General features: G+C 40.7%; 1 protein-coding gene across 2 annotated transcripts; it reads right to left on the reverse strand.

The window, feature by feature from the left end:
* Positions 1 to 14,688: 14,688 nt before the first annotated feature.
* On the reverse strand, positions 14,689 to 22,317 carry bsdc1 (BSD domain containing 1). Of its 2 annotated transcripts, XM_030772463.1 has the most exons (11): positions 22,307 to 22,317; positions 21,693 to 21,750; positions 21,422 to 21,538; positions 21,121 to 21,288; positions 20,909 to 20,963; positions 18,951 to 19,066; positions 18,470 to 18,538; positions 17,806 to 17,893; positions 17,051 to 17,566; positions 16,793 to 16,896; positions 14,689 to 16,502 (listed from the first exon to the last, which is right to left on the reverse strand). In XM_030772463.1, the coding sequence occupies exons 1-11, from the start codon at positions 22,315 to 22,317 to the stop codon at positions 16,470 to 16,472; spliced, it is 1,335 nt and encodes a 444-aa protein (XP_030628323.1). In that variant the 3' UTR covers positions 14,689 to 16,469. The 2 variants fall into 2 exon arrangements, with proteins under 2 accessions (XP_030628323.1, XP_030628322.1); XM_030772462.1 differs by lacking the exon at positions 22,307 to 22,317 and having other exon boundaries at positions 21,693 to 21,767.
* Positions 22,318 to 27,764: the final 5,447 nt, after the last annotated feature.

The following is a 27,764-nucleotide window of genomic DNA, read 5'->3' on the forward strand; positions in this document are numbered from 1 at the left end:
GTTTACTTGTGGCCTTGAGCAACTTGGCTGTGTGTATGTGTGTGTGTGTGTGTGTGTGTGTGTGTGTGTGTGTGTGTGTGTGTGTGTGTTTGCATGCATCCGTGCGTGCATGTGTGCATGTGCACAATCAAACTGAATGTTAGGCACAGCTATTCTGAGGTACGATTGCACCGACTGCCATCTTTACATCTAAAGGAGAGAAGAAGAGCCAGATCCTGACTAGCTGTCACTTTTCACAGCGCTATTCAGTTGCATCCAAGATGGGGTTACTGAGTTCCTTTGCTATGAACTTGAATGTCCTTGGTGTTTGTGATTGAGTGTTCACTGTCTTTCAGTGTTAAGGCAAATAACTTTAACCCACATACACACACACACACACACACACACCAACACACAGTCCCAGCCCCACTCTGGGGGGGTCCCCCCAGTTCACATCACAGAGCAACTCGCTTGATAGACCATATTGTGCTGTCTGCAACCCCCCCAACCCCATTGGCCCTCTGGTTGCTACGGAAACGGTCTGCATGGTTCTGCTGGGGGATTGGTTGCTGGGAACGACACGCTTTCCAATCAAACTGGTTACTGGGGTGCAATGAAGGGGGAAAGATAGGCCCCCCTATCTACAAATATAAAGATGGTCAGAGAGAGAGAGAGAAAGAGAGAGAGAGAGAGGGAGCAAGAAGAGTGTGTGTTTGTGTGTGTGTGTGTGTGTGTGTGTGTGTGTGTGTGTGTGTGTGTGTGTGTGTGTGTGTGCTTGCGTGTGTGTGCGCGTGCATGCGTTTCATTAGTCACGGGACACTTGGAAATCCCTGTTTGCTCTCTTGCTCTCATTGAGAGATGACATGCTGAATGTGGATTACTGTAAGCAAGCATACTGACACCAACAGACAAACAGTGCCACCTAGCCTATGCACGGGTCAGTGAGGATTCGTATAGAACAAGGCTACAGATTGGACATGGCTTGTACTCTTGTATGACTCATGTGTTACGTGAATAGGCATCACTCAGTCTCAGTCTCACGTATCCTTTATCTGCGACTACGTACACTGCACCGCATCATGTCTCAGCGCCAGACGCCACAGCAGACAGAAGACCACGGCAAATCTCCTCTCCTCCTTCTTTTTTCTGTCTCTGGGATGATTATCAAAAGGGTGGAAAAGGGAGAGAAGTTTGATAATGTTACAGATTTTAGTGTGTGTGTGTGTGTGTGTGTGTGTTTGTGTGTGTGTGTGTGTGTGAGAGAGAGCGTGCGTGTGTGCATGCGTGCGTGTATGCGTATGAAGGAAGCTTTGCTGCTTTGTCTGTTTATATGCCCCCTCTCTCTCTCTCTCTCTGGAACAGACAATCGGGTCTTGGGGCTCGGCCAAACTCAACTGGGTCACAGTCAGACCCTTTCCCCTGCTGTCCCCTCTTTCACACACACACACACACACACACACACACACACACACACTCACCCACACACACACATGCAAAGCCACGAGCCAAATAATCCAGGCTACTGGTCTGGCACTCATGCTGCCCTTGATACAATCTAGTACTGGCTCTGTCACAGCCTCACAGGATTTTTGCTACACAGTCAGTAAAACCTACACAGAACATACAGCACATGCACCCTGTAGTCTGAATGCACTCATAACACATAATGCGCTCTTTTAATAAAGAATTTTGCAATAATTTCAGCTTTTTTTTTTCTAACCATGACTTGTAAAGGAGGGTTCCAAGCAACATCTGCATGTCGTAATGAAGATTGTTAGTCAGCACGGGGAGGGATAAATAAACTTTTAGTAACTACAGGGAAGACAAAATAAACAAAGGAAAGATTTTGCTTTTCTCTCAGGACACTGAGGAAGATGGAGTTTGTGACAGACAGAGAAGTGAGATCTAAGCCATGAGAAACAGCACTGCATCTGAAGCTAATATGACTCATTACTGCATTCATGAGTGAGGCGACACACATCACAGTGAGGACTGGACTCTTTTTTCTTCCTCATGAGTGAGGGATGAGAGCGAGGAGAGGAGAGGAGAGGAGAGGAGGAAAGAGACAGAGAGACGTTTTTTGGAGTCTGAGAGTGTGAAGTGCTGTAAATGGACTGTATTGTGTGTGAAGAGTGTTTTGTGATCCACTGCCATAAGCCATTTTAGAGAGTAAGTGGGAAACTCCAGACCTATGACATGTAGTAATGCGTGCGCGCACGCATACACACACACATACACAGAGAGAAAGAGTGAGAGAGAGACAGAGAGAGAGAGAGAATTGGGGGGGGGGGATAGGCAGACAAAGAGACCAGACCAGTGAATTTTTTTAGGATGTAATTGAGTGCGAATGTTGATGTGTCAGATGTTTAGAAGAATTTCTCACAGTATCTGCAAAAATTATTGTGATAATTATGTTTAATCACAGTTAAGAATTTGGTCAGATTTAGCCCTGATTAAAGCTGTTTCCATTTAGTAATTGTTTTGATAGGATGTGGGTGTCATCATGTATTTCAATATGTATGTTGTTTTGTCTTGTTTTGTTTTGTTTGCTTCTCTGAGGTCCATACTCAAACAGGGAAGGCTGGTCTAGTGTTAATAACATACCTTACCAACATGTCAATTACTTGACACATCTATCAGGCTGTGACTCATGTGGACTGTTAAGGAGGTTTCCATGTCAGTGTGTTTATGTGTGCAGATGTCTAACTAAGGCAGTTAATTAAATATGCCATTCTACTCTTGTCAATGAATAAGAGAGAGAATGAGAGAAAGAGAGAGAAAGAGAGAGGGGGCATATAAACATACAACGCTACAAAGCTTCCTTTGCTGTGTTGAGAGAGAGAGAGAGAGCACTAATTTCAGCTTTCTGCACTCTACTAGACTCTACCAAACAAAGTTTTCCCCCAGACATCCTTATTAAAGAATCTCACATTGTGTCACACTTATTAGTCCAACTAAACAGTGCTGCTGTCTACACACTTTGTCGATATCAACATCAACAAAGAGAAACTCTTAATTATGCAGTCTATGAGTTTATTAGAGCAAAAAAAAAAAAAGTATTCATTGGCCTAGCAAAAGAATAAAAAGACACTCAAGATGTGGAGAGAGTGAAGGATTGAGAGAAACGTCTACGTGTACATGGGGGAAAACGTTGACGTCGGTTTATCAGAGGGTAAAGAGACGCGTGGGACGGGGAGTGCGGGATGACTGAATCAGTAGGAGTGATCTATCATTTACACTAGCACTCTCTTACAAGCCTCTTCTCTGACTTCAGCAACCTCATGAGCTGTTTCACTAAGTCGCTTTGTTTTATCACTTAACAGTTTGAAATGAGCTCACGCTAGTTAAAGCTCTAACAGGGTCGACGATCTTTCGGTCTCGGGTTATGGCTACGGCTTTTCGGTATACAGCCGGCACAGGGTTACGCCTTAAGCTTCCAGAATATTGAGCAATGAGGCTTCTGTTGCCAGGGGCTACAGGAGGATCACAGCTGGGTTGGGTGATGATGCTTCTGTAGTCTGACCGGCCCTCAAGCGCCTGGCTAATTATAGGAAAATAATGGAGTTCTTCATTAGAGCTCGCTCTCTCTCTCTCTCTCTCTCTAATTCATGGCCAAAAGATGAGTGGCATATTTCATCAACTGCCCTCTTAGTTAGACAACTGTACACAAAAACACACTTAGATGCAAATACAAATGGCTCAATAAGAGTGTTAATGTCAGACAAAAGTGTTTAAGTGCTACTTTGAATTCTCACAAAGAAACAGACAAAAAATGACTACACACACACACACACACACACACACACACACTCACACATTTGAGGCCAACATACAGAAAGTTAAAATGTTCACAGTAATTAATGATTGTTATTTTTAATAATTATTAGTTTGTCACATTTTCACACCTGTAATGAGCACTCTCATGTTTTTTTTTCTGTTTGTGTAACCCTGCAGGGAAGAGTATTTCACACTCAAAAAAGAACCTTGAAACCCAATGCCAATTTTTACAATTGTGTTACTCACAGTTGGTTAAAGAGACTGGATGCATGTGCAGGTCAGTTTCAGTTTATTGAAATCAAACATGGAACACAGAACAAAAGACTTCTTGGAACTTATTAGATCGCAGATTCAGGATTCAGGCAGACAGATAAACCAACCTATGACAATACAGCTCAATTCCACACAAAGAACAAAGGGAAAACCAGGAGTATACACAGCTGAGCAAGGCTGAACTAACTGAAAACAGGTGGAGCCAATGATTCAATTAACAAGATGAACTAAGGGAACCAGAATGTAAACAGATCTTAACCAAAACTAACCACTAGAGGGGGAAAGAGAGGACCAGGGCATGACAGTCTACCTCCCACCCCCGCCCGCCCCTTAATGCGTGGCTCCTGCCACGGAATGCACCATCCTGGGGAAACCAAGGAGCCAGGAGGACCAGGAGTCTCAGGGAGGATAACGACAGGCACCAGGGGCGGGGCAGGAGTCGCGGCTGGGTGGTCCAGAGGCTCTGGTGGCAGACCAGGAGACGAAGCTGGGCAGTCTGGAGGTGGACCAGGAGATGGGACTGGGATGGCCTAGGCATCATCACAGCTGTAGTTCCAGTTGCAGGACTTGCAGCTGTAACTGGGCCTCCTGACCCTCTGGGCCCGCCGTCGACTGCTCCACCTGCAGAGCCCCCCGACAATGAGAGCAGATACAGGAGCCAAGGGAGAGGCCTCTGTGACAACGGAAGCGGGAGCGGAAGCCGAGGGAGGGGCCTCAGAAGCCACGGGAGCGGCAGCAGGAGCAGAGGAAGGGGCCTCTGCAGTGACAGGGATAGGACCTGGACCAGGCAGTGGAGGCCCAGAGATGGGCATAGCCTCTGTGGTGACAGGAACAGGACCAGGGACTGAAGACCCAGAGGCGGGCATAGTCTCTGTGGCAATAGAACCAGGAGACCTACAGGCGAATGCTCTATAAATTATGACAACTAAGTAATAAAAAGGCAATTGTCAAGGACTGATATGGCAGCAATATTGAACTTTTCTTAGAACTTTTCTTGAAAATTTCTTAGACACTACAAACTTATGCCTATTTTCCATGTCCATGCATTTTATTATAACTATTAGAAGGAGGACAAACAAACATCAGCGTTGAGTATTAGTGAAGTAAATATCAATTTGAGTCTTCAGCATATGATGACAGGCTGGATATTAATCTTAAAGCTGGTCTGATTCTTCTGGCGGAAAGCTGACAGTTTAGGAGACTTAAGGATCCTTTTTTTTGTACATCACACCCTCACAAAAACCTACATTTTAATAATAGAATTCTAAAAGAGCTAAATAGCAAGAGATTACTGATAATTAGTTGACTTGGTTTAACAAATAACAAACCTACAGAATCGGCAGCGACAGTTTTAATAAGAAGGAACAGCTGTATGTGGAAAAGAAAAATCTTTCTGTATAGCAAAACACATTTTATGAAATGATGGTTTGAAAGATTAGAATTCCAAGGAAAAAACAGTTCGTACAGCGTATTAATGTAGTCCCCATAGCACTTGTTTCAGTTTAACTAAATCAGGCTCTCAAGAACAACATTTCAGTTACAGTTGATAGTTTTCTGGTTAAGTAGCAATGTTGGAAATGAACACTCCCACAGACATACACGTTGTCACTCTCCATCAGGAACTGTTCCATAAAGAGTTCAAACTCATGAGTTCAAGAGGATATTTTTGTCTTTTTTTTCCAAGATGAAGCTTAGAGGTGCACTTTAAACACCATAGACGTGGCAGTGTGTGTGTGTGTGTGTGTGTGTGTGTGTTTTAACATTCAGTGGGAAGGGCTGCTCCAAATTAAAATCCTTAAATTCCCCTAACCCCACATTCCCTCTCCTCATTACGCCTTTGTTACCAATGTCTGCCATTTGTAAATTACAGCTACAGTGATACTGAAATAAAAGTTGGTTAGTCTGCAGACTGAATGACACTCAAGAAAGTGAGGACAAAGGAATTTAAAAAAAAATCTGATAAGAATGAAAGAAAACCAGAGCAAGGAAGAGGTAAACATTCCTTTTTTAAATTCAACACTGTTATTAAACAAATTTGAAATTATGAACTCATGGAGACAAGTGCTGGTGAGCTCTAATCATAGAATGTGCTTAAAGAAAGCTCTTCTCTTAAAAGTAACCGGGAGAGTCAACCACATGATACGATTACCAAGGGAAACTGGATGAATGTGCATGTGTTCATTAAAACAAACCAGTTGATACAAAAGTCGAGAACCAAACTCAGATGCAGGCAGGCAGGCAGAAAGACAAAATTGAGCCAAAGAGAATTACAAACACACTACACAGGAACAGACTTGGAACTTGGAAAGCTAAGAATTGCTCATAACAGAGTCAACACTTTGTAAGAACAAACACATCAAAAGGCTATATATACACAAAAACAGATGAGCTACTGAACAGACATCAGATCAAACCAACGACTGAATCATCGACTAAACCAAAGAAACAGTGAACTGATTTCGAATGGTGGGAGAATCAGTTTAAACAAGGTACATTAAAGTAAGCTGAGTCACATGATGACCTCCTGCGCACATATGTGTGTGTCTGTGTGTTCTGTGTGTGTCTGCGTCTGTGTGTGGGGTGGTTTAGGGGCCGTGTGCAAACGTCCGCTCACCTGCAGCCTCAGTCATTTTTGTCTCTAATTATCAAAGAAATAACTCTGCGATCGGAAGGTTTCCATAGCAGCCAGAGGACTGCATGGTGCAGCCTACTGTGAGAATGCAACACAGTCATTTCATTAACCTTTAGAGGACTTGATATTTATTTTAGTGGCGGCACCATGAATATAAATTTGTAATTTCGAAAGAGCAGATAGTTAGATTATAAAAAGTGAGGCGTGCCGTGATGACATCCTAGCCTCCTGTCCTCTCTCTCTCTCTCTCAGATAAGGATGACTTTGTTTATATGACAACAGTTTGATGACCAACATTCTTAACGTCACCATTCTTAACCCTCCTCTCTATAATCTTTGTCTTTATTTCTTTCTTCAGAATGTACAGTACACATGAACCATTTGGACACTGACTGACACTGAAATATCACACTTACACTCACTGACACTCTCTCTGTCGCTTTCTGTATCACAGATACTCCCTGTGGGCTCTACTGTACACAGCTCACTGCTTCAATGGAGAGGACTTGGGGGTTAAACTCCACATTTGAGTGTTTAAAAACATCCAGATAGGGACCACAATGGCAAAAAGACAAGTCATCACGAAGCACTCTCATTACTCATGCCTGAGAGGACACACACACACACACACACACAAAAGCCTTAAAAAAGAGCACTGCCTTTGGGGCAGAAGAGGGGTGGAGAGGGAGCTCTTTGTATTCTGTCACTGGTTGGCTAAAAGCATTTCCAGCATTCCTTAGCGTAGCCATAGCCCCCATTGCCACTGCTAGCTCTTAACATCACCAGGCTTCATAATTCTCTCGGGGCGACTAATTCAGTGATATGACTGAGTGGATGACAGCCATTTCAGGGCAGTTCAAATCTGTGCCCCCTGGGCTTTACAGGAGAAAACAAAGGGGATTTTATTCAATTGATCTGCTTTTTTTGGCATTTTGCTTTGCACATACTGAAAGAAGTGTGTACTAGTTATTACATTCCGTATTGGTGTTACTGGGAGACTTAAGAATATAACTGCCCATGCCAAATTACGAGAAAAAGAGAGGAGGGGTTTATACAGCCAGGTCTCAGCATCATAAGTTACAGTCACATATCGCTATGACGTGGCTGCTTCCTCTCAGAGAGCAAACATGTTTACAAGAGCTTTCTATTTTTATCTTTTCAGTAGCAATGAGAAACTGTCATATGAAAACAAATGGACATGTTGTCAATCGAATGAGCATATAGTCAACAGTATTAATGAAAACTTTTGATCCCATTTGCTGTCAATTAGCTTGTGTTCTGATGTAATCATTTCAAAATATTTTAGGTTAAACCGTCTGAGGAAAACCTATTTTCTATTACGTGAAAGAATAGAGCTGCTAATTTCTTCGCTCCACTCTAGGAACATGAGTGACGCAAAACAATCCAAACAAGGAGTCTGAGACTCCCAGTTTCTATGGTTACCTTCTCATCAGAAGTGCCTAACTACATCTCTCAGGTTTATTTTGCTTTCTTCTTGGTTTGCCACCCAGAGGCTTTTTTCAGTAACCAGTGCAACACATTTAGACTGACAGTATCAAAACAGGTGCAGAGAGTAATGAAATGAAAGTACACAAACAAATACACACACACACACACACACATCAGTGGTTTGGACACTGGTTTACAAAAATGAGGACAGTTAGAGTGGGGGAGATTTGCAGAGAGAAAGCAAAAAAGAAAGAGAGAAACTTCACATGAAGAAATATGATAAGTGTGTTTTGTGGTTTTAAATGGACATTTACTCATCATTTGCATTTGTGTGAGTGCATATGTGTTCGCAGTATTTGAAAAATACTGTCTATTTTCCATCCTTTTTCATACATAATTGGCTTTGCTCTCCCAAATGAAGAGGGATGGGGTAAAGGGAGAGAGAGAGAGAGAGAGAGAGAGAGAGAACATGAGAAAGGTTGACACTGAATCATGTCCTATATTTCATAGTGTATTTAATCTGGTTTCCTGTGGGATTTCTTCTCCCATCGGCTGTAATCTTGTCATGGAAGCAGATGGTGTGTCACTACTCCAGACGAACAGGGCAGAGCAGACTCTTTGGCAAAACTATGAGTGGAATACAGCACAGACCACTGAGCCATAGTCCAGGGTTACACATTGGGCCCCTCAGATTTCCTCATATTTTTGCCACCTGAAACAGTGGGTTGATAAAAAAAAAACAGAGCAAGCAAACCATTCCGCATTTTGACCCACAGTAAAGGGCTAAATAGTACAATAAATGGATAGAAAACAATTAACAACCAATCCAAGAACAACAAAAGACTGTCAACAAGACCATTAAAATGAACACAGTATGCGCAAATCTCAATGAAAGGAAGGCTGGTAATGCATCAGTGCAAAATCGTTGGTAATCTCCACAGTGGATGTAACACAGTCACAGAAACATTCCCCTAGATTGTTTTCCCCAGAAGAACAGACTGCATGAACAAGTAAATAGTGGAAACTGAAGGTAGCATTTGTTTGGGTTACTATTTTCTTTTGAAACAAATCCTTGGAAAGACAATGACTACAAAATATATATTATATATTTAAATGATACCAGCATAAACAACGCCAGTCTTAAGAACATCATCACAGTATGAATGAAACCAAGCAATATCACTTCCAGTTACACATAACCTGCTCTTGCCAAGTTAGGTGATATTATCTCCAACATCAAGGATGCCAAGAAATAACAGCCTTTAACAGAGATATTGCAGACTTTAAATAACACCAATAGATGCTTTGCTGTCACTGAACAACTCTGTAAACATTTGTGTTGTAAAATGCAGCCAAAGTAAAACTAAGCACAGCAACGCCAGTCTCTGAGTAAATCAACCATGAGTGCATGGCAATTCAGTGGGTGAAAAATACATCCTATTATCTGTGGACCTTATTTTCCAAAACCCCACCCAAAAAAACTTCCTCTCTCATAGATTACACAAACCGCATAAACTCGAAAAAATTTATTCTAGGCGAAAATACACACACACACACACACACACACACACACAAAAACCCCCTTTGAGAGTAGAATGTTCATTTAATGCCAACTTTTTCTGTATGGAGAGTTCTGTATTGAATGGTGAGAGAGGTTCTTCGAGTAAACATTTGTTTTGGAAAAGTGGTGTGATTGCGACACTCTTGTCACACTTGCCCAGAGAACCAGGGATGAATCCACTGTGAATAATGAGCAAGTAATTGTGACCTTCTTCTATGTGTGGGAACATTTTTTTAAAACCACTTTGGACTGGGGGATGTGAAAGATTCCCAGCACTGATGTCAGAGTACAGTGTGAAAAGCGGTTTACAGCTTCCTCCTTACGGTCAGATGTCACCAGACTATGCCTCTTCACTAGGGGAGCTGGGAATGGGCCATATGGGGAATTAATCCAAAAAACACTGTAATTTTATTTGGTTGTAGTACACAGGGGGGTATGGTTTTATATGTTAAAATCCCACTTCCTGGTTGTTGTTTTTTTTTTTTTTAGTTTGTCTCTATGACTCACACATTCACATTCAAATTCACATTCACACAGGTCAGGGGGATCCCAGTCATCCTCCCAGTGGGTTTTCCATGGTGTAATATAAAAACCATGTAAGGTAGCAGCCACTGAAATGGTGTGCATCTGTGTGTGTGTGTGTCTGTGTATGTTAGTAAGTGTGCCAGTGTCACTGAGGGAGTATAAGCTGAATCGTGATTAAAGTTTGGGTAGTACTCCTGGTATCTGGTTATTTAGTGAGAACAGGGTCACAAGTTCTTTTCTTGTCTTTTATTTAAATCAAGATCTGACTTAGGTTTCCCACAATGTTTGCCTAAAACTTTCAACCCCAAATTTCCAAATTTCTAACAGACACTATCTCAACTTAATTACACTAGTATGGCTACTTTATCATTAATCAACATAGAAAAACTAAAGTAGAAGTAATAGTTAAGCTACGCAACCTCTAAAACACACACCAGGACTGAATGAACAATTTATACAAATTCAGGCCTAAATCAAGTGCACTCTTATTACTGTAAGGTTACAAAAAACCTTCAAAATGATTTATTTCGCAGCATCCATTTTAAACCACAGAATTTTCATTCGGTGCTGCTTCAATGATATCACTCTGAAATTTACAGACCCACACAAAAATTTTCCCACACTCAATGCGGTAAGATGTCATAAACAAAGTAGGGGAGAAAAAAAGTGCAGGCCTGTGTGATGTGGTAATTTTAGTGCATAACTTTATAAATTATGTACAAGGGAAACATAAGGGTGAATAACATTTAAACAAACAGTTAGAAATTTCCATACAGTTACATTCTTCTAAAGAAAGAATCGAAGAAAGAGAGAGAGACAGAGAGATGTTATCTTGCTCTGTGTCTAGCGTATGACGAGAGCGTTGCAAAGGAAGAAAAAAAAAAAAGCATGTTGCAGGTGTTCCCTTTACGACCTACATTAACCACACACACATACACACACACATGTGCCAACTGCCAACGACAGAAAAGAGAAAAAAACTCTTGCAGTTTCATGAGAACCAGTGCATAGGTGAATATAAATAACAGTTCTCTGGACCTTATGTACTGTACATCTGTGTGTGTGTGTATGTGTGTGAGTGCATGCACTATATGAATGCACACAAAATTGCCTTATGGCTGCAAAAATTAAGTGTCACAGTGTTAAGTAGTACTTTTATGCAGTAGTTCATGAGTAGTAAACCCCATTTTAAGTAGGGTGTCACGGTAAATGAGAGAATGCTGCCATCTAATGGCCAAAACTCGTCCTCACAAATAAAAAGCGTATTTTCACAAAGAATCTTTTTCAAAGCTATTTTGAAAATCCAAAAATCGCAAAAGTTGTTTATGGGGTCAATGCAACAACAAAATAAACAAAGACAGGCCTTACACACTATCTTTATTGCCTGACCTTGAAAGCGAAGTGAAAAGAGCGGCAACATTACTAAAAATGTAGCAAGGTATTGTGTGTGAGAAAAGGCAACGGCAGTTTGGCCACAGTGTTTCTGGTGCACGTGAACAGGAAAAATCTGTCTGGTACAAGTGATCATATGATAGCATCATAAGTTTCTGAACATATGATCATTCTATGTTCTAAGGGGTGTGATCGCAAACCAGCTTTACATGGTTCCTGTACATGACTTTAATTTATCCCAGTTTTCATTGGTCAGTATCCCTCTCATTGTGTAATGCTCTTTCTTGGTTTAAGTGCAGACATGAGTCACTTCATTCCCCTCACTTGACATTTGCTTAATTGGCTCGAGAAAGAGAGAGAGAGAGAAAGAGAGAGAGAGAGAGAGAGAGAGAGAGAAGTTTGTAAAAGAACACTTAATGTAATCAGTTTACACATAGCCTGTTGAGTACAATCCCACTGCTTACTGTGAAAACTGTCAGAGAATTCCAGTTTTGTCTAGACCAACAACAAACAGCATGTCTAGAGTCTATCAATACACACTATATTCAATACAACGTGTTGGGAACTGTTGAAAGTCCCCCGTCCCAACCCCTCCTCCTTTTTTGGCCGCACAAATATTATTATAACTTACCTAAATATGTGGAGTAAAATCATATTAAACTCATACTAAAATCATATTAAAGTTGTATGTCCCTACTAGGCCTAATTCTGTAGCCTACATAAAGAGACTATTAATTCCACTCATACAGCAACATCCCTATAGTTACAGTGACACATTATTTATTAATAATGTGTTATGACAAACTACATACAATGACTTCCTGGTAATATGCTTCTGAGCGCGGTTACACTGCATTTTTAAAACCTACATTTGACCTCATATAAAGCCCACATCATGAGAAGGCTATACGGGACCAAAGCTATTGTTTCACATGAACATGAACTGCAATTACATAGCCATTTACCTAATGAACCTCCCTCATCACAGTGAACTTTAAAGCAGAAATTTATTTTTTTCATGCGCTGGCTTAAACATCTGAGTTTGGGTTCGGAGCTAGCCCTCTGCGGTCTGCCCTGCTTCTGCACGACTCCCTCTTCTCCTCTCGCCAAACTGTCAAACAGTGATTACCAGGACATCGTTTAAGCTCTCTGGAGACAAGAAAGGCAGTCAGCATGGTCAGTGACGATGTTCAGGCAACGTTTTGTTCTGTAGTTTTCATATTCAAGTTTTCACGTAGTGTTATTGATGTTGCTTGTTTGTTTAGTTTTGGTTTGATTATTTCACCTGTTTGGTGGCCTGTCAGGAGAACTTGGATCAGTCTGTGTCGTTGTTGGCACATTGTTGACAGATTGCGACACATTCTCACGCTGTTGATCCGCGCTCACGTCCATAAGTTTGTTTGTATAGCTGGCCTGTAAAGAGTAATCGGGTAAGGTATTGACCACTCACCTGACACGTAGCCTTGTTGGATAACATTAGCCCACCTTGAAAATATTAACAGTTGGATTTTCCTCTGTCATCTGGTTCATCTCTTCTTTGCCTTTTAAGGTTACATTACTAATATATTTTTTCCATAGGTTAGCCAGCATGTCGTGTGAAATATATAGCTTACTTCTAAATAATCTTAGCAAACAACAACCGTTACCTCTGAACTGAGCCGTGCGCTTGTTAAAATTGTTTAAAACCCATATTTCTTAGCAACTAACCGAACGTTCCACGGGAGAGACAAGTCGACGTTGGGACCAATTTAACTGCACTTAAACCCCGATATTATTTCTGCTCAGGGGTGCCGCTAGAAATTTTGGGCCCTATGAAAGTATTCAACTAGTGTTCTATAAGGGCCCACTGTCAGTGCTGGGCACTTGGATCGTCCCTATCCCCCTAAACCCCCTCCCCTCACCCTTTTACCTTACCTTACCTTGCAGCATTACGGCGCCTCTGTTTTCGCTTACTTACTTCTGCAAGCAACTGCTGTGCTGTCTGTAAATTTAGTTGATTCTGTGGCAACCCATTCCTTCAGTCAAAACGCTGAATTCGGGTGCATTACTCTGTGCAAAAATTGTGTTTATCAATCGTCGTTTCGGTACACGGCATTGGCATAAGCGTGCTACATCTTTCCTTAATTTTGTTTTAGATTTCTCCTCTTATTGGAAGTGCGTTTTTCTCACAAATGTTTTGTTTAATTTTGTAAAGTGTTAAAATCTTATTCACTGTCTTAAAAATTGTATTCTGCTCTTTTATATAATAATAATAATAATAATAATAATAAACAGAAAGATCTTGAAGTATAATTCATAGAATGTCTAGAAGATATGACCTGAAAGTGCTTCTCAGCAGATGCTGGCAATGGGAAAGTAGAGATCAATTCTTAGAGCAATCACACTTTGTCTGACCATTGGCCATTGACACCAGCAGTGTCCTTGTCAATCTTGGAAACCTCTGGCCATGCTAGGAAACAACAGTAACTGAACCAACAGTAAATAATTACACAGCAATTTGAATGATACACAGCCTAAGATGTATTTGAGATACACCCTTCTCTTGATGACTTTTACGTGGTTAATCACAAACAAGTAGCCACAGTCACTAATGACAGGCAGGGCTGAGATGTCTGGTAACCTGAAAGTGATACCTACAATGGAAATCAAGCCGTTTCGGAGATCTGCACATGCAAGAATCCGTACACATGTTGATGCACCAACCACACTGCATGTAGTTTTTGCTCAGGATAAAAGCATCAGAAATATAAAGGAATGAAAATATAGCTAATGACTGGAATTAGTATAGAGGAGCAAGTTCAAAAGCCATCAGTGGTTTCTCTGTCTTTTAATTCCCTGGTGGACTAACAGCAACATACTGCTACACAACGATGCTGCTACACACAGTGGCAATATGTGGGGTCATCTCTAAACACGTGGATTGTTTACGAGCCTTTCAGAGAAACACTCAAAGGTAAATACAGACCCAGCATTATTCATTCCTTTACCATAACTCTCCCATCAATACCAATACCACTAGAGTTAAGACATTCAAAACAGACTTGACCATTAGCATGAAATTGCTTTTAATGGCAATGCTCATTTGAAAAATAGAGGAAAATATATTGGCGTAAAAATCAACAGCTCGAGACCTATTACCTTTTTTTTTCTTTTTTTTTAAAGTGCAAATATGTAAAAGTGAAAATACATTAACATAGTAGTAATCATACTCAGAATAGAGTGTGAAAGAATGATTGAGACATGCAACTTATATGCAAAGCCAAGAGAAACAAGTGAAGCCTCTTTAAAGACAAGATGTTAAGCTACTAAACATGAAAATGTACAAGAGAACACCCACTACACAAATGATTCAGCGTAATGTAACAGAACCAACGTGCTACACATAGTAGTGGCATTACTACACTTGGGCTAAACATAAAACAGTTGATTTATAAAGCCCATATCCATAAGCTGGAGAAAATCAGTTTCCAGGCTGAATGTTAAAAGTAAGAAAAACCTTAAGTTAACTTGAATATTTACTGCAGCAATGACCATTACACATAGCAATGTCCAGTTCCACCACCCATGAGCCCAAATCACTTCCTCAGGTTGCAGCGTATCAAAAGGGAATTGACATTACGGCTATCCACTGTGGAGTGTCAGTACGTAGCATTCAGTGTCCAAGTGAGGAGCCACGCAGCACAAAACAAAAAACACCGGTCAACACCCAGAGTTCTGCACTGCCCTCACGACAAAGACATATCTGCAACTTTTCTTATTGCGTCCAAATTACAGATGATTGGAAGTTTTTGGGGGTTTTTTTCCTTTTCAAAGAAAATGGCTACACCTCCCTCCTCTAAGAAGAAATATGGCAAAAACAGATAGGAAGAAGGTAACACACTCCCATCTATGATATGATATGATATGATGTTACCAGGTCACAGCATATGCCTGAACAAAGTGAAAATGAAAATGTATGAAAAGTGACCCAGCAAGGAGAGAAAAGAAATGAAACTTTAAAGAAAGGAGACTGAACTACTCATGGCTTTGTAATGTTTAGTCAAATACAGTTGTTGTTTTTTTTGAGTGTTTTACAAAGATATTTTCCACATTGGACAAGGCCATATAGGTGGTGCAGTTATGAAGAGTGATCCATTTGCAAAAGTATTTCCCACTCTCTATAACAAACATATGTTCAATTCCAAAGGCTAATTTCATTTGCATAAGATTAGAGATGTTAGTAATTTGACTGCAAAGGAACGAAATCCAATGTCACCACTTGAGGAAAAAAAAAATATAGCATTTATATTCATGTGTAGAATTTCATTGTTTTTTTGTTTGTTTGTTTGTTTTTGACCCCATCCTCAAAAAGTGATTAGCAGCATTTGAGCTTTTGGCTATTCTGTAGCCTTGAAGTTGATCTCCCACCTTGTAATTTGATCTAGACTACCACGACTTACATACTGTAAAATTAAATGTCATTACTGTGAAGAGAGGGCAAATGGTGACATTTGAGCCAATAGAATACGAAAGATTGTATCTCTTACTTCAGAAATCCACTAGGAGCAGGAAAAAGAGCCTAGAACGACCGAGGGGCATCCTCTTTATAAACATTCACCCAATCATTCACCTTAAAGAAAATGTATGTACAAGATGGCTGCTCAGTGGACACTCTTAGCACGCTCTGCACGATCAATATCTTTTTATTGGCTGAAAGTTCAGCGTTCTTGGCTTCAGACCACACCCTGCAGGCCCTACGGTAATCGGCATCTCCTGATTTACGGAATGAGACACAAGGTGATAGCATGGGCTAAAGAGTTAAAATACGTGAAGCATGGTTTTTGTCTGAGGAGAGCGTCTCGCGTCGTGGTCGCAACAGAACCCGAAACAATGCTTCGTTCTTCAGTCCCAGTTTTCCCAGTCCTCATCATCCAACTAGAGGAAGAGATAAACTGGTTTTAAATATGGGTATGCATACCAGTTTGCGAGCACAGCAGTTATCGATTTCTAGTGTCAGATGGTGAATAGTTTTGTTAGAACTTCATAATTGTAGGAGAATTTAACGGTTATGTTTTTTGTTGTTTTGTTTTTTTTTGTTTTTTAACCAAAATGCAATATAGATTGAATAAATGTAAATGTATAAATAAATGCAAAAATATTTCGACAGAGATATTATGTTTGTCTATTTCATAATCATTCAAAAAATGAAATTAATAGTTGTGTACCTCTTCTGTAGCATCAACTTTGGAAAGAGCGAGCTGGACCTCTTCTTCTGTCATATCCAAGTCAAAATCCTTTTCCCAGTCTTCACTCACATCTGTACTAGATCCTACAGTGCACAGAGATTGGACCGTGGTTATTAAAAAAAAATGACAAAGAGGGGGGGGGGGGGGGGGGGGGGGGGGGGGTCACTGAACATCTTTTTAGCTCCTTTGAATCTCTTTTGCTCCCTCTCCCTCTTGCCTCCTTTTCTTGTTCCTTACCTTTTTTGCCATTGTTTGAGGGTGTTGATTTGCCGCTGTCTGAGTTGAGCTCAAACACTCTGAGGTCCTGGGGTCCATCTTCTCTGGTCGGTTCAGTCCTGTTGATCTGAGCTGGGGTCTGGAGGTCTTTCTCCTTCTCCGTGGAGGTGTCAATCTCTGGGGGTTTCTGCCCTTCCTCTCTCCCTCTTCCTTCTTTCTCCTCTTCCTGTCCTTGCCCTTCATCCAGGCTGGCCTCAGAGAGCTTCATGGTGAGCTCCTCTGTAACAGGCTGGGTGAGTTTTATAGTTTCTCCTTCAGAAGAAGGTTCCCGTGGCAGCTCCAGCTGAGTGGGAAGACTGACACTGTCACTGCTGACTGAGGGAGTGACGTCAGACAAGCCTTCACTAGGAGAACTGGTTGGCTGAGAGGGGGAGGGTTTTAGGGGTGTCGTCTCCAAGGTTACTGAGGGGACACTGGATTCTTCCAGAGGAGGTGCAAAGTCAAGACGAGATGTGGATGAGGCCCCAAGAAATTCATCTAGAAAAAAAAAGGAGCAATGGTACACTGGAGAGGAAGGTTGACAATGATCAGTTGACTCCATAAAACCGCTGGTTAATGAACCCTGAATGTAACGTGTGTCTCTCTCTCTCTCTCTCTCTCTCTCTCTCTCACTCTCTCTCTCCAGTACTGAAGCTCTAAAAACTGATTTCAGATTATATCATTTATAGAGAGAGGAGAGGTTGTTCATTCTATCTCTGCAGTGGTGAGAAATGTACCTTCCTCATCCTCTTCCTCCCAGCACAAACTCTCTTTGCGTGCTGTCCGTTCCGCTCTCTGCTTCAGAGCCACTCTCCTGGCCTCTTCCTGTTGACACACATACACAACAAATCTAACATCCATCAACATACTCTTTTCTCTTATTCTGCCCTTAAATCTTTATCTTGAGCTCTGAAAAAGTACATAAAAATCAAGCCAGTTTTGTATTATCACAATCTATAATATTGCTCTCCCTCAGTATCGGGATCTGATCAGGGGGACATAATGCAGGAACAACAAAGAACCACTAGATGGCAGTACACCAGTAACACATTTACAAAGAATGTAATGACAAGTGGGCTTTATTCTCTGCTCTGAAACTTCTTTAAGTGCTGAACAGAACCCAGTTTAAATCTCTGCAGGAATTTAAAGGTTAAACATCCTTAACGAGCTAATTCAAGCTGACAGGAAAGCACGTTTCATGGGCTTCTTGGTCTAGTAATTAGGAATTGAGGTAACGACACTCAGAAAACCAGTAAAGCTAATAAAAGTAAAGCTAGTTATATTCTCTTCTTAAGAACACGAGAGGTGATAAAATGTTCCTCACTCAAACAAAGTGAATGATTTTTAGGATGACATATAATATAATAATATTATATGACATATGAGTACATGAAATCATACCTGCTCCAGCTGAAAGACTCTATAAAAGTAGCGTTGCCAAAATTCAGAATGAGCTACTGCTGCTGGCACCTGAAGAGAACAAAAAGATTTATTTCCCTCTTGGAGACAGTGATTTGGCATTTTTTCATGCTATCTGTTGGCCAGCTTTTTTATGTGGTGTGTCTTTTATGTTAGATATTTTCTGGGGGGGGTTTCCCCTTAGTGTTGAATTTCCATTAGATTATAATATCTGAGATCCATTTCAGACCTAACTCAAAACCAAAAGACAACATAATTAATTTTAAAAAATGTAAGCTGTTCTGATGTGAAAGTTCCAAATCAGGGGGGAGCAGACTTTGGTAGAAAGGACTCAAACTGAGGAAAAACAAAATTTACCATTTTTAAGTAAAGAGAAAAAAAACCAGACACAGACCAACTGTCAGAAACAAGTAGAGACCATGTTGCTATATGGAGTCAGAGAGAGAAGAGAGATGGAATGTACCATTTTAGTGTAAAGAGCCCGAATGGAGGGGCTGTTGACCAGCAGCTCTGAAATCTCTGTTTTCTTCTCCTCCAGACTGAAGCTGGAGAGCCAGGCATCAAATTGCTCTGGGGGTCCTAAAAACAGACACAACAACAAACCACATCAGACCCTGACCAGAATACCATCAAACAATTAGAAATAAAGCCAGCCAAAGGAGGACATTAGGCTCAATGTTGAAAAAAAACCACACAAAAAAAAAGCAAAATCTACTAAGCCCCCATGTGCATATAGAACATTTTCCTCTCCTTCTTGCTTATGGACATGTGACTATTTACTAGTGGTAAGTCAGGAGAGCACATATAAGTAAAGACAAACGTAAAATGAAAAGACTGATGAATTTATGTACTTTTCTGTCACTGCAGAATGGGTTTAGAGCAAATTCTTCCTTCTTTCACAAATATGCTCAAAGTTGAGCACACAATTTCACTGGGTTCATTATAAGGGATTATGCTATAGCAGAGGTGTCAAAATCCAGTCCTGGAGGGCTAAGGTACTGCTGCTTTTCTTCTCAACCAACCGCATGTGGTATTTGACTGGATGAAGAACACACGCCTGTTTTCCACCAGCAGGACCTGGGTCCTCCAGGACTGGGTTTTCACAGCCACATGCTATAGGATGCTTGAGATTTAATTATGATACAAATTGACAGGCCTCTTGAAAGAACCACTAACACAAACAGATATGCTCATAAATGGCTCATAAAAGTGATTTTCTGGTATTTTGAATTTTCCCTTGGGTCTGAACAAAATGTAGTGGCTCAGACTTGTCATACGAGTCACGTACAATTAGTATGTTGTTCTGCAAGGCTAAAAAAAAAACTTACTGATCTCTCTCATTACTTTGAGGGAATTGTGAGTTTAAATATATAAATTTCGCTGTGTAATTTATAAATCATAATCATTTATCATGTAAAATTTATCCTGCTTGACAGTGGTATTTGGCTTGTTTTTCTCTGCTATTCCAATTATAATATATCTCTATAATTACTCATATAATGATTTTATTACCTTTACATTGGTTACTGAGTAATCCTACAATACCATCATCTCAAACTGTCGGAGCATTATCATCTGTTATGGCACGCATTCTCCCATCCATGCTCGTGACTGCCCGTATGTACAAATTAAAATGTCATATAATTACCATAATACCACATGTGAAATCTTCTGATACTGCAATCTCAGTCCTACAGCTCTCCATATAACCCTGCAAGTCATTCCAGAATTAGACTGAAAGCAACACCTCACTGAGCTTCCCCCTCACACATGTGCTGCTGTACATTGGTAAAGTAGGTCAAAAGCAAATTCATCACCTTGTCAAGCTTGTTTTAAATCTCTTCCAAGTTTGTAGTCTTGCTAATATCCCTTGGCAACGTGTGAATAAGTTCGAAACTCTTGCTTAGGTGTGTACAGACCTGACATTCAGACTTAACAATATCAGTGTCTGGCCTGGCAGTTGCTCAGTACCATTTGAGACAAATGAACTAATCCTCAAGACCCAGTAAAATACCCCTGGACAGATAGGAACAAATAAAAGAAAAAAAAAAAACTAAATAAAAACCGAAGTATCAATAATGAATATTTGCCGTAAACAGACCATTTCAAACCTTTACGAAACTAGAGAGCCACAGTTGGCTGAAAATAGAGCAGGTGTTCTAGGCTGCTTCAGAGTCAGTTTTACTTTCTTATTAATTCTCACTTACTGGTCAAATTGCATGTCACACACACATACTGAAAATAAGCATGCTATCTAACATCTTCGCTGATCAGTTTTTATTTTATAAGATAGGAAACTAAATTTCCATTTGTATCAATTAAGCATGTGCAGAACATTTTGATTTGGTGTTGGAGACATGGAGATTAAACAATGAGAAAATCATACTTGTGCTTGTGAGTGAGAGAGACAGAGTCACATACCATCGGGCTCATTACAGTAAGTGGCAGGGTCAGCCTGTAGACTGTAAAGACGAGCCTGAGAGAGAGAACATTATGACACAGTTTCAAACGATTCAGTAATATTTTCCTCTATATAAATCAGCTATGATTTGAAAAACATGAAATAACTTTTTAAAACATTTTCATTTTAATTCATTTCAGCACATATTCAGAGGAAAGACAGTTACACTCACCTTGGTGCTGTCATACACTTCTGTGGTGCCAGCTGGTGTAGCTACCAGTGTGATAACATCACAGTCAATTGTTTTGTCCGGAGGTGGGGCAAGGGTGTCTGTTATGACTCCTAGGATATTTGACAGTCCTTTTTTCACCTTCTCTGTTGTCTCTGAGGAGCCCTCCACCTACACACGCACACACACACACAGAGATATAATATACAGTACATATACTCAGGATTGATTAGGAATGAGACGTCCGGGAAATATGAGAGCAAAGCTAACCAGAGATTCGCTTTGGAGATACTTCAGAACTTACCGCTAGTTTGCTCCTGACGGCGCTTGCTGTAGCCACGATAGAACACGCAGTGTCATGTTGCACCACGTTCGAGAACTCCGTTAAGTCACGTTTGATAAATTCATACGCTTCAGCTGACTGTAAGGTGGGAAGCGATCATGATTTATCAGTATAATTATGCTAATCAACTAATCGATACTTACTACACAATCTGTGGTCATATAACACAATATATCTGAATACAACTAAATAAAAAACTGTCTTTAAATAAGATTAGCACATAAAAAATTACCTTATCTTTGACGGCCTGGAAGCTTTGCTGAAGCCAGCCTCCCCACCAACCGCCTTCCCTATTACCATATGGCATGGTGAAGTGAATTATATTGTTATGGGAATAACTTTCAATACGTAACTTTATATTTTTCTAAATATTCGCACAAGCACAGGCGGTTCGAGCAATCGGACTTCGAATGACTGAGGCAGTCGCAAACACAAGCTTCATGGATAGCTTAAAGGGATAACGATGCGTTCGTCACCTACTCCGTCTCTTTGATATGAAACGGTCCCAAATCAAAAGATACGCTCAGAAATATGAGTAGCATACAGCGTGATATTTGGTCGACTGATTTTGATATGTTTCTTCAAATACTGAATATGTCACTTTACATCGCTAGCTTGCCGCTGGCTGAGTGCTGCAAACATTTTTTGTAAACAAACCTAGACGGACTTCCTAGTGTAGATTATCCAACAACAACAAGTAGCATACATAACGCTGATAAATCAAATCTCTAAATTGATCGTTCTAACTATTCATATAAACACATACTCAACAGAGTAAGCGGCGTTAGAAGGGTGCAGAGAGTTAATTTATGTAGCAAAACAAGTATTTAGCGACTTAAAACTCACCCTTCAGCCATCTTTACAGCATGACATCATAAGTATTTCCTGAACTCTGACCCCGGTGACGGTTCAAAATAAATGAAAATAAATAAATCTCATTACTTTTCAACAGTGACTTTAGATCGACACGTGGTGAACATAAAATGGTATAACGTAAAGGTATATGTCAGATAAATAATTTTATTATTTTTTCCACGACTGTACTACGGCGTCTGACGAGGATCAAGCTTTTCGAGACGACATGATGCAACGTCGCAGATGTTCTTTTCATTTGGCTGTCTGTTAATTTTCACATTTAATTCGATTTTACCCGTAAACCCTCCGTATGTAGAGAAGTCAATGAACGGGTAGCCATTATATTTTTATATGATATTTGTATATTAAGTATAACCAAAGTTTGTTGTACATCCAAAGGTTATAGGTTTGCGTGATATTTTGCATCACGCGAAATATTTTACATGCTGCTCTTCTGTTTCTTTCTATCTTTGTTTTAGAATGCAGACTTTTGCTGTTACTGTCTAAAACTAAAACAAATGGACCTTTTACGTCATTACTGCACTTTGCACATTTATACTGTTAAATCTTTTAATGTTTTTTTTCCTGGCTTCAATGTCTCTATTCAAGTGTCAGTGAACAATGTGCCACTTTTACTAAGTTGGCAATATACTGTGGCATGGTTAAATAATGTACCCACTCTTATATTTTAACTAAACAATACGCAGAATGATTAGCAAAAATTATTATCTTGCCTAGGCATCATATTACATTGCTTGGCTACTAAGAACTTAACAGTTCCAAATAGAAACACATCTCTGGGGGGGGGGGGACTCTTGCCCCCCCCCCCCCCCCCCCCCCCACCCCCCCCCCCCCCCCCCCACCTTGTTACAGACTATCAAGTAAAGAATTCCCCCATAATGGAATTGACAGGAGGAGTTTATCACATAATTAGAATTCAAATCAGCCCATATGGATACAGCTTTCATGGGTGTTCCCTGATTCCCACCTGAGCCCCCATTTAAGTCTTATATGTGTGTGTGTGTGTGAGAGCGAGAGAGAGAGAGAGAGAGCTGACCCTAGTGCCAGCTGTGTTTTCATCTCATCAGTATGCAGTGATAGAGGAAATGGGGCTGTGCAGTACGTTAAAAGGTCAGCCTGGAGGCTTCTGGTGAAGGACTCTCTCTTAATTGAAGTCTGCCCATGTCCAGACGCTTCACAATATGTGCATGTGTTCAGCAATATGTCCTCTCATCTTGCCCCCCAATCCCTTTAATTGGATCCTTCAGTTCCCCAATTAACAGTGTCTATCAGAGAACTGGTGCATTGGGAGCTATGCACAATCTTTTATTGATTAGGTTCTTTTGACTTTATTCATTCATCCGTTTCCATGGGAGCTGTAATCACTGCCAACATGTAGTAGAAAGTTACAGAATCCAAAAGCTTTCATCATAGATAGTGTTCATGATAGTGTGTATAATATGTGTGTGTGTGTGGGGGGGGGGGGGGGTGCAGGGCTGTATACACATTTAATGTATTTGCACAGACATACCACACACCACACAATTCAAGAATCATGCAAAAAAAAACAACATCCAGTCAAGGTGTCCTGTGGGCAAAAACAGCATGTGAATTAGAGACGTTGAATTACAATGGCACAAACAGTGAAAGAGGCAAAGAACAAACAGGCCAATAACACAGCACAATGGTGGTGTGCGGAAGAACATACAAGCATACTCAGCTTGTCGGTCGTTATCATGGACGACACCCACGCTGGGCTCAAATCCTGTCAGCTACAAACAAGAAGCGTCTCCAATGGGCATTCAGTCATCAAAAGTGAAAAAACATCATCTGATCTAACAAATCCTGATTCCTGTGTCATCATGCCGATGACAGAGTAAAGATGTATCATAAGCAACATGTGTCCAGGGACCTGTTCTAACTACTGTCAGCGTTAGTGGCTGATGGCAGTGGTGTAATAACATTTGGAACAATACCAACTCAATATTGTCTGAATCCTGCAGCATATCTGACCACTGTTATTGATCAGGTGTATCATTTCATGACTGCAGTTACACCTTCATCACATAGATACTTTCAGCAAAATGTAATAGGTAATAGGTTCCAAAGCACTCATTGTTTCAGAATTGCTCCACGAACTTTAAAAGTTCAAATTACCCAAGGGGCCTGTACCGTCCCCAGACCTTAACCCAATGAGATGTAATGGGCCGTCTACAGCATGAATGTACTGCAGCAGTTGTGTGATGCCGTTGTGTCATCATGCACCATCATTATTGTGGAATGTTTTTTACGCTTTGTAGAACTTTAAATGGCCAGGCAGTTTCTGGGGGTAAATTAGCAAGTATTTGACTGGTGTACCTAATGCCCTGGCTACTGACTGTAAATAAACCTGAGTAGACAGGTATGACTCTTTCATTTGTGGTGTTCCATCACAGAACTCAGCTGTTCTCTGTTTCTTTTCACCAAAATTTATTTTGATAGAAAGCCATTTCAGTTTTGAATCTCTGCTGATATTGTGTATTGATTGATGCACCCTCTCAAATGACCTTAATGGATTTGATGCTGTAGTTACAACATCACACAAATCAATATACTTTATGTGCTCGTAAGAATACTTATAGATTCCAATTTCAATCTCGGCAGGACAAAAGGGAACAGTAAAAAGAGAAGTTTTTTCAGCATTAAGCGAATAGACAGCCTGTTCACGACAGGTTCAAGAGAATGACTGTTCCACTGTCCAGATCCACACACACACGCATGCACACTATATCTTGCTGCTGCCTCTCTCCAGGGCCCTTACCATCTGCTGCCAATCAGGAAACACCAGCTTTTTTGCACAAGTCAATGTGTCTAATTATCCCACTAAAGAAGGCAGGGCGGCAGCACCCCGCTAATCCCCACAATGTGTTCAGCTTCCCATTCCCACCTGTGCCCGCAGACCAGGGGGGAGGGGCTGAAGGGGACCAGGCGACCCAGCAAGAGAGCCCCTTCTCTGGGCAGCCCGGCAGCTGCCTCCTCCCGCTGGGACGTCCTCCAGCTGACGGGGCTAGAGAGTGCTGACAGGCATCTCTTTTTAACTGTGTCAATAGGGGCCCATCAATAAGGAGCTAACCGCTTTTGTTTGGGACCCAGTGCGACAGTCAGGGCCTCTCCAGTTGCTTGTTACCATGATGAAATGCAGAGATGACAAGAGAGAGAGAGAGAGAGAGAGAGAGGGGGACAGAGAGAGAGGGACAGAGAGAGAGAGAGAGAGAGGGAGAGCGAGTGAGAGAGAGAGAGAGAGAGAGAGAGAGAGAGAGAGATGCCCCTCAGACGCCTTTGACCCTTGCTCTTTGTGTCCCTGGATGGGTCTCATTGTCCAGCTCTATTCTGAATGATTGAGCAAGGGAGGGGAGAGAGGAGGAGATGAGAGGTATCTCTTCATCTTGTCTCTGATCCTCAGCTCATCAGTCAGACAGTGCTACTAAGAGGAACATGTATTCTTCACGCCTGATTTAGCCTTTGAGAAACACTGGGTGATTGTACATAAAAGGGCCTCCTGGACTAATGCAGGTCTCTACTGTTAACTTTGTGAAGGCAAGTGCTTCTCATGAGTCAGCTTGATTTCTTAATGTCCAGTGATAAAAATAGGGGCTGGGATAGGAAAAGCTGTCATGGATCGGTGCTCCAGGTCAGCCTCAATCTAGAGCTGCACTGAGGCACAATATTAATCATTGTCTTTAGTTTTGTAACCAGAACAGGTGTTCACTCAAGTTAACTGATATAAACTGTTTCTTAGACTGATGCTTCATATTTGTGATGCAGCACAGGGATATCAGAGATAGTTTTAAAATAGTAGGTATACAAAGGATATGGATTTAAAACACATCATATTCTAAGTTATTTGTAAGTAATTCCTGGAAACTTGTTTAGTACTGGAAAATCATGCCAGTATGTAGACATGATGTTAAATCTTTAGGATATCATGTATGTTTTCCTACATTTGAAGTACATAAGAAAGTTTAAGTCAGAGTAAGAACAAATAACATTAGAAAAAGACTTCTCTGGCAATATCTGATGGGTATAACAGACTGATAGCCTGCTTGTGTGTATCATTATCAACTAAAGAACTAAAAGTCATGAAATAGTTCAAACTGTGCCTGACAACCCCCTAAAAACACTTTGATCAAAAATATATATATATATATATTTTTAAATGCTGTTTAACCCAGATGCTTGTGTCCATGATTAATCAAAGAAGCATGATGTTTTGGATATGGCAGCAGCTTTACTGGACATTGACAAATCGTCCTGTGTCTGGGAGAAAGGGGACTGTCCCTCTCCCCTGCTTGGACTCCACAATAGCGACGCGCCAACCTGGCGGCAGTTAGCTTGCTCCTGCTTTTTTTTCTTTTTTACTTTTTCCTCCTCCTCCTCCTGCTCCTCCTCCTCCTCCTCTCTCTCTCTCTCTCACACACACACACACACACATACACACACGCGCACACACATGTGTGCACACACACACACTATTATGACAGAGATGGATGTGTGTGGATGGCTCCCAAATGTCTGCTTGTGGTGACTCTGTCTCATGATATCTTGGTTTCACACAGCTGGTACAAGCTAAGCAGCTAGCAAAGGTTAGCATATGCTAAGAACACAGTTGTTCTGAAATAATCTGAAATAATGGTTTTTGGGAGAACTGCCATATTGAGTCATTAAAGTTAGACAACTAGTTAGCAGCTGATGCTTTCTTTGCCAGCCTTTTAAACCATCTGTTTTATTTGAGATTAGCTGAATAGAGAAGAAAGAGATGGATGATGCTAGTCAACCGAGTGCTTTTTCTTGATCCAGAAATTGCCCCTCAAGATTATACTTTCATACTCTGCACATTGGAGTATCACTGAGCTCTAGTATTTGGTATGCTAGTGTTTGAAGTGTACTTTTAAGCATTTATGGGTAAGTGGTGTGTAGACTGTTTTTCTCTTTTTTCTATTTCCTCATAAAATACATGTTTCACAAACATTATCTTGATGCCAGGTTATTCAAAGATGTCTGAAAAGGGACGAATGCCACGATTTCCATAGTTAATGTTTAATTTAAGAAAACAGGGTTTGTACAAAAAGCATATTTCTATTCACACTTACTTTTTTTGGAATACATTCAGCAAGAGAAATTCATAGAAACTATTCTTTCCATTTCACTTCAGTGTGATAATTCATGAGACGTTTCTAGAGAATGCTGAATTAATTAAAAGAAAAAAAAAATAGAAAAATAGCAGCAACATAGTATTTTAAACATAATTCTGTACAAACTATCTACATGTGTACAAAAGTCCATGGGTTAAAAAGTAAAAAAAAAAAAAAAAATCACCATTCTTTCAGTCTTTTTCAGTCTCAGCTTAGGTATCGAGAACTAAAAGGGTTCCAGGTGGCTTACCCTGCTCAGTCCTGTGCCTTGCCTGGAC

Source organism: Chanos chanos, chromosome 4, assembly GCF_902362185.1.
Source record: "Chanos chanos chromosome 4, fChaCha1.1, whole genome shotgun sequence".
In the NCBI taxonomy this organism is placed as follows: domain Eukaryota; kingdom Metazoa; phylum Chordata; class Actinopteri; order Gonorynchiformes; family Chanidae; genus Chanos; species Chanos chanos.

Bases quoted from the DNA above. Each gene is read 5' to 3' on its own strand.
- bsdc1 (XM_030772462.1), bottom strand. From the start codon at position 21,767: ATGCCATATGGTAATAGGGAAGGCGGTTGGTGGGGAGGCTGGCTTCAG. The intron at 21,289-21,421 runs GTAAGTTCTGAA...GTGCGTGTGTAG, and splicing joins CCGTCAGGAGCAAACTAGCG to GTGGAGGGCTCCTCAGAGAC. The intron at 16,503-16,792 runs GTACACAACTAT...CTCTTCCTCTAG, and splicing joins AAGTTGATGCTACAGAAGAG to TTGGATGATGAGGACTGGGA.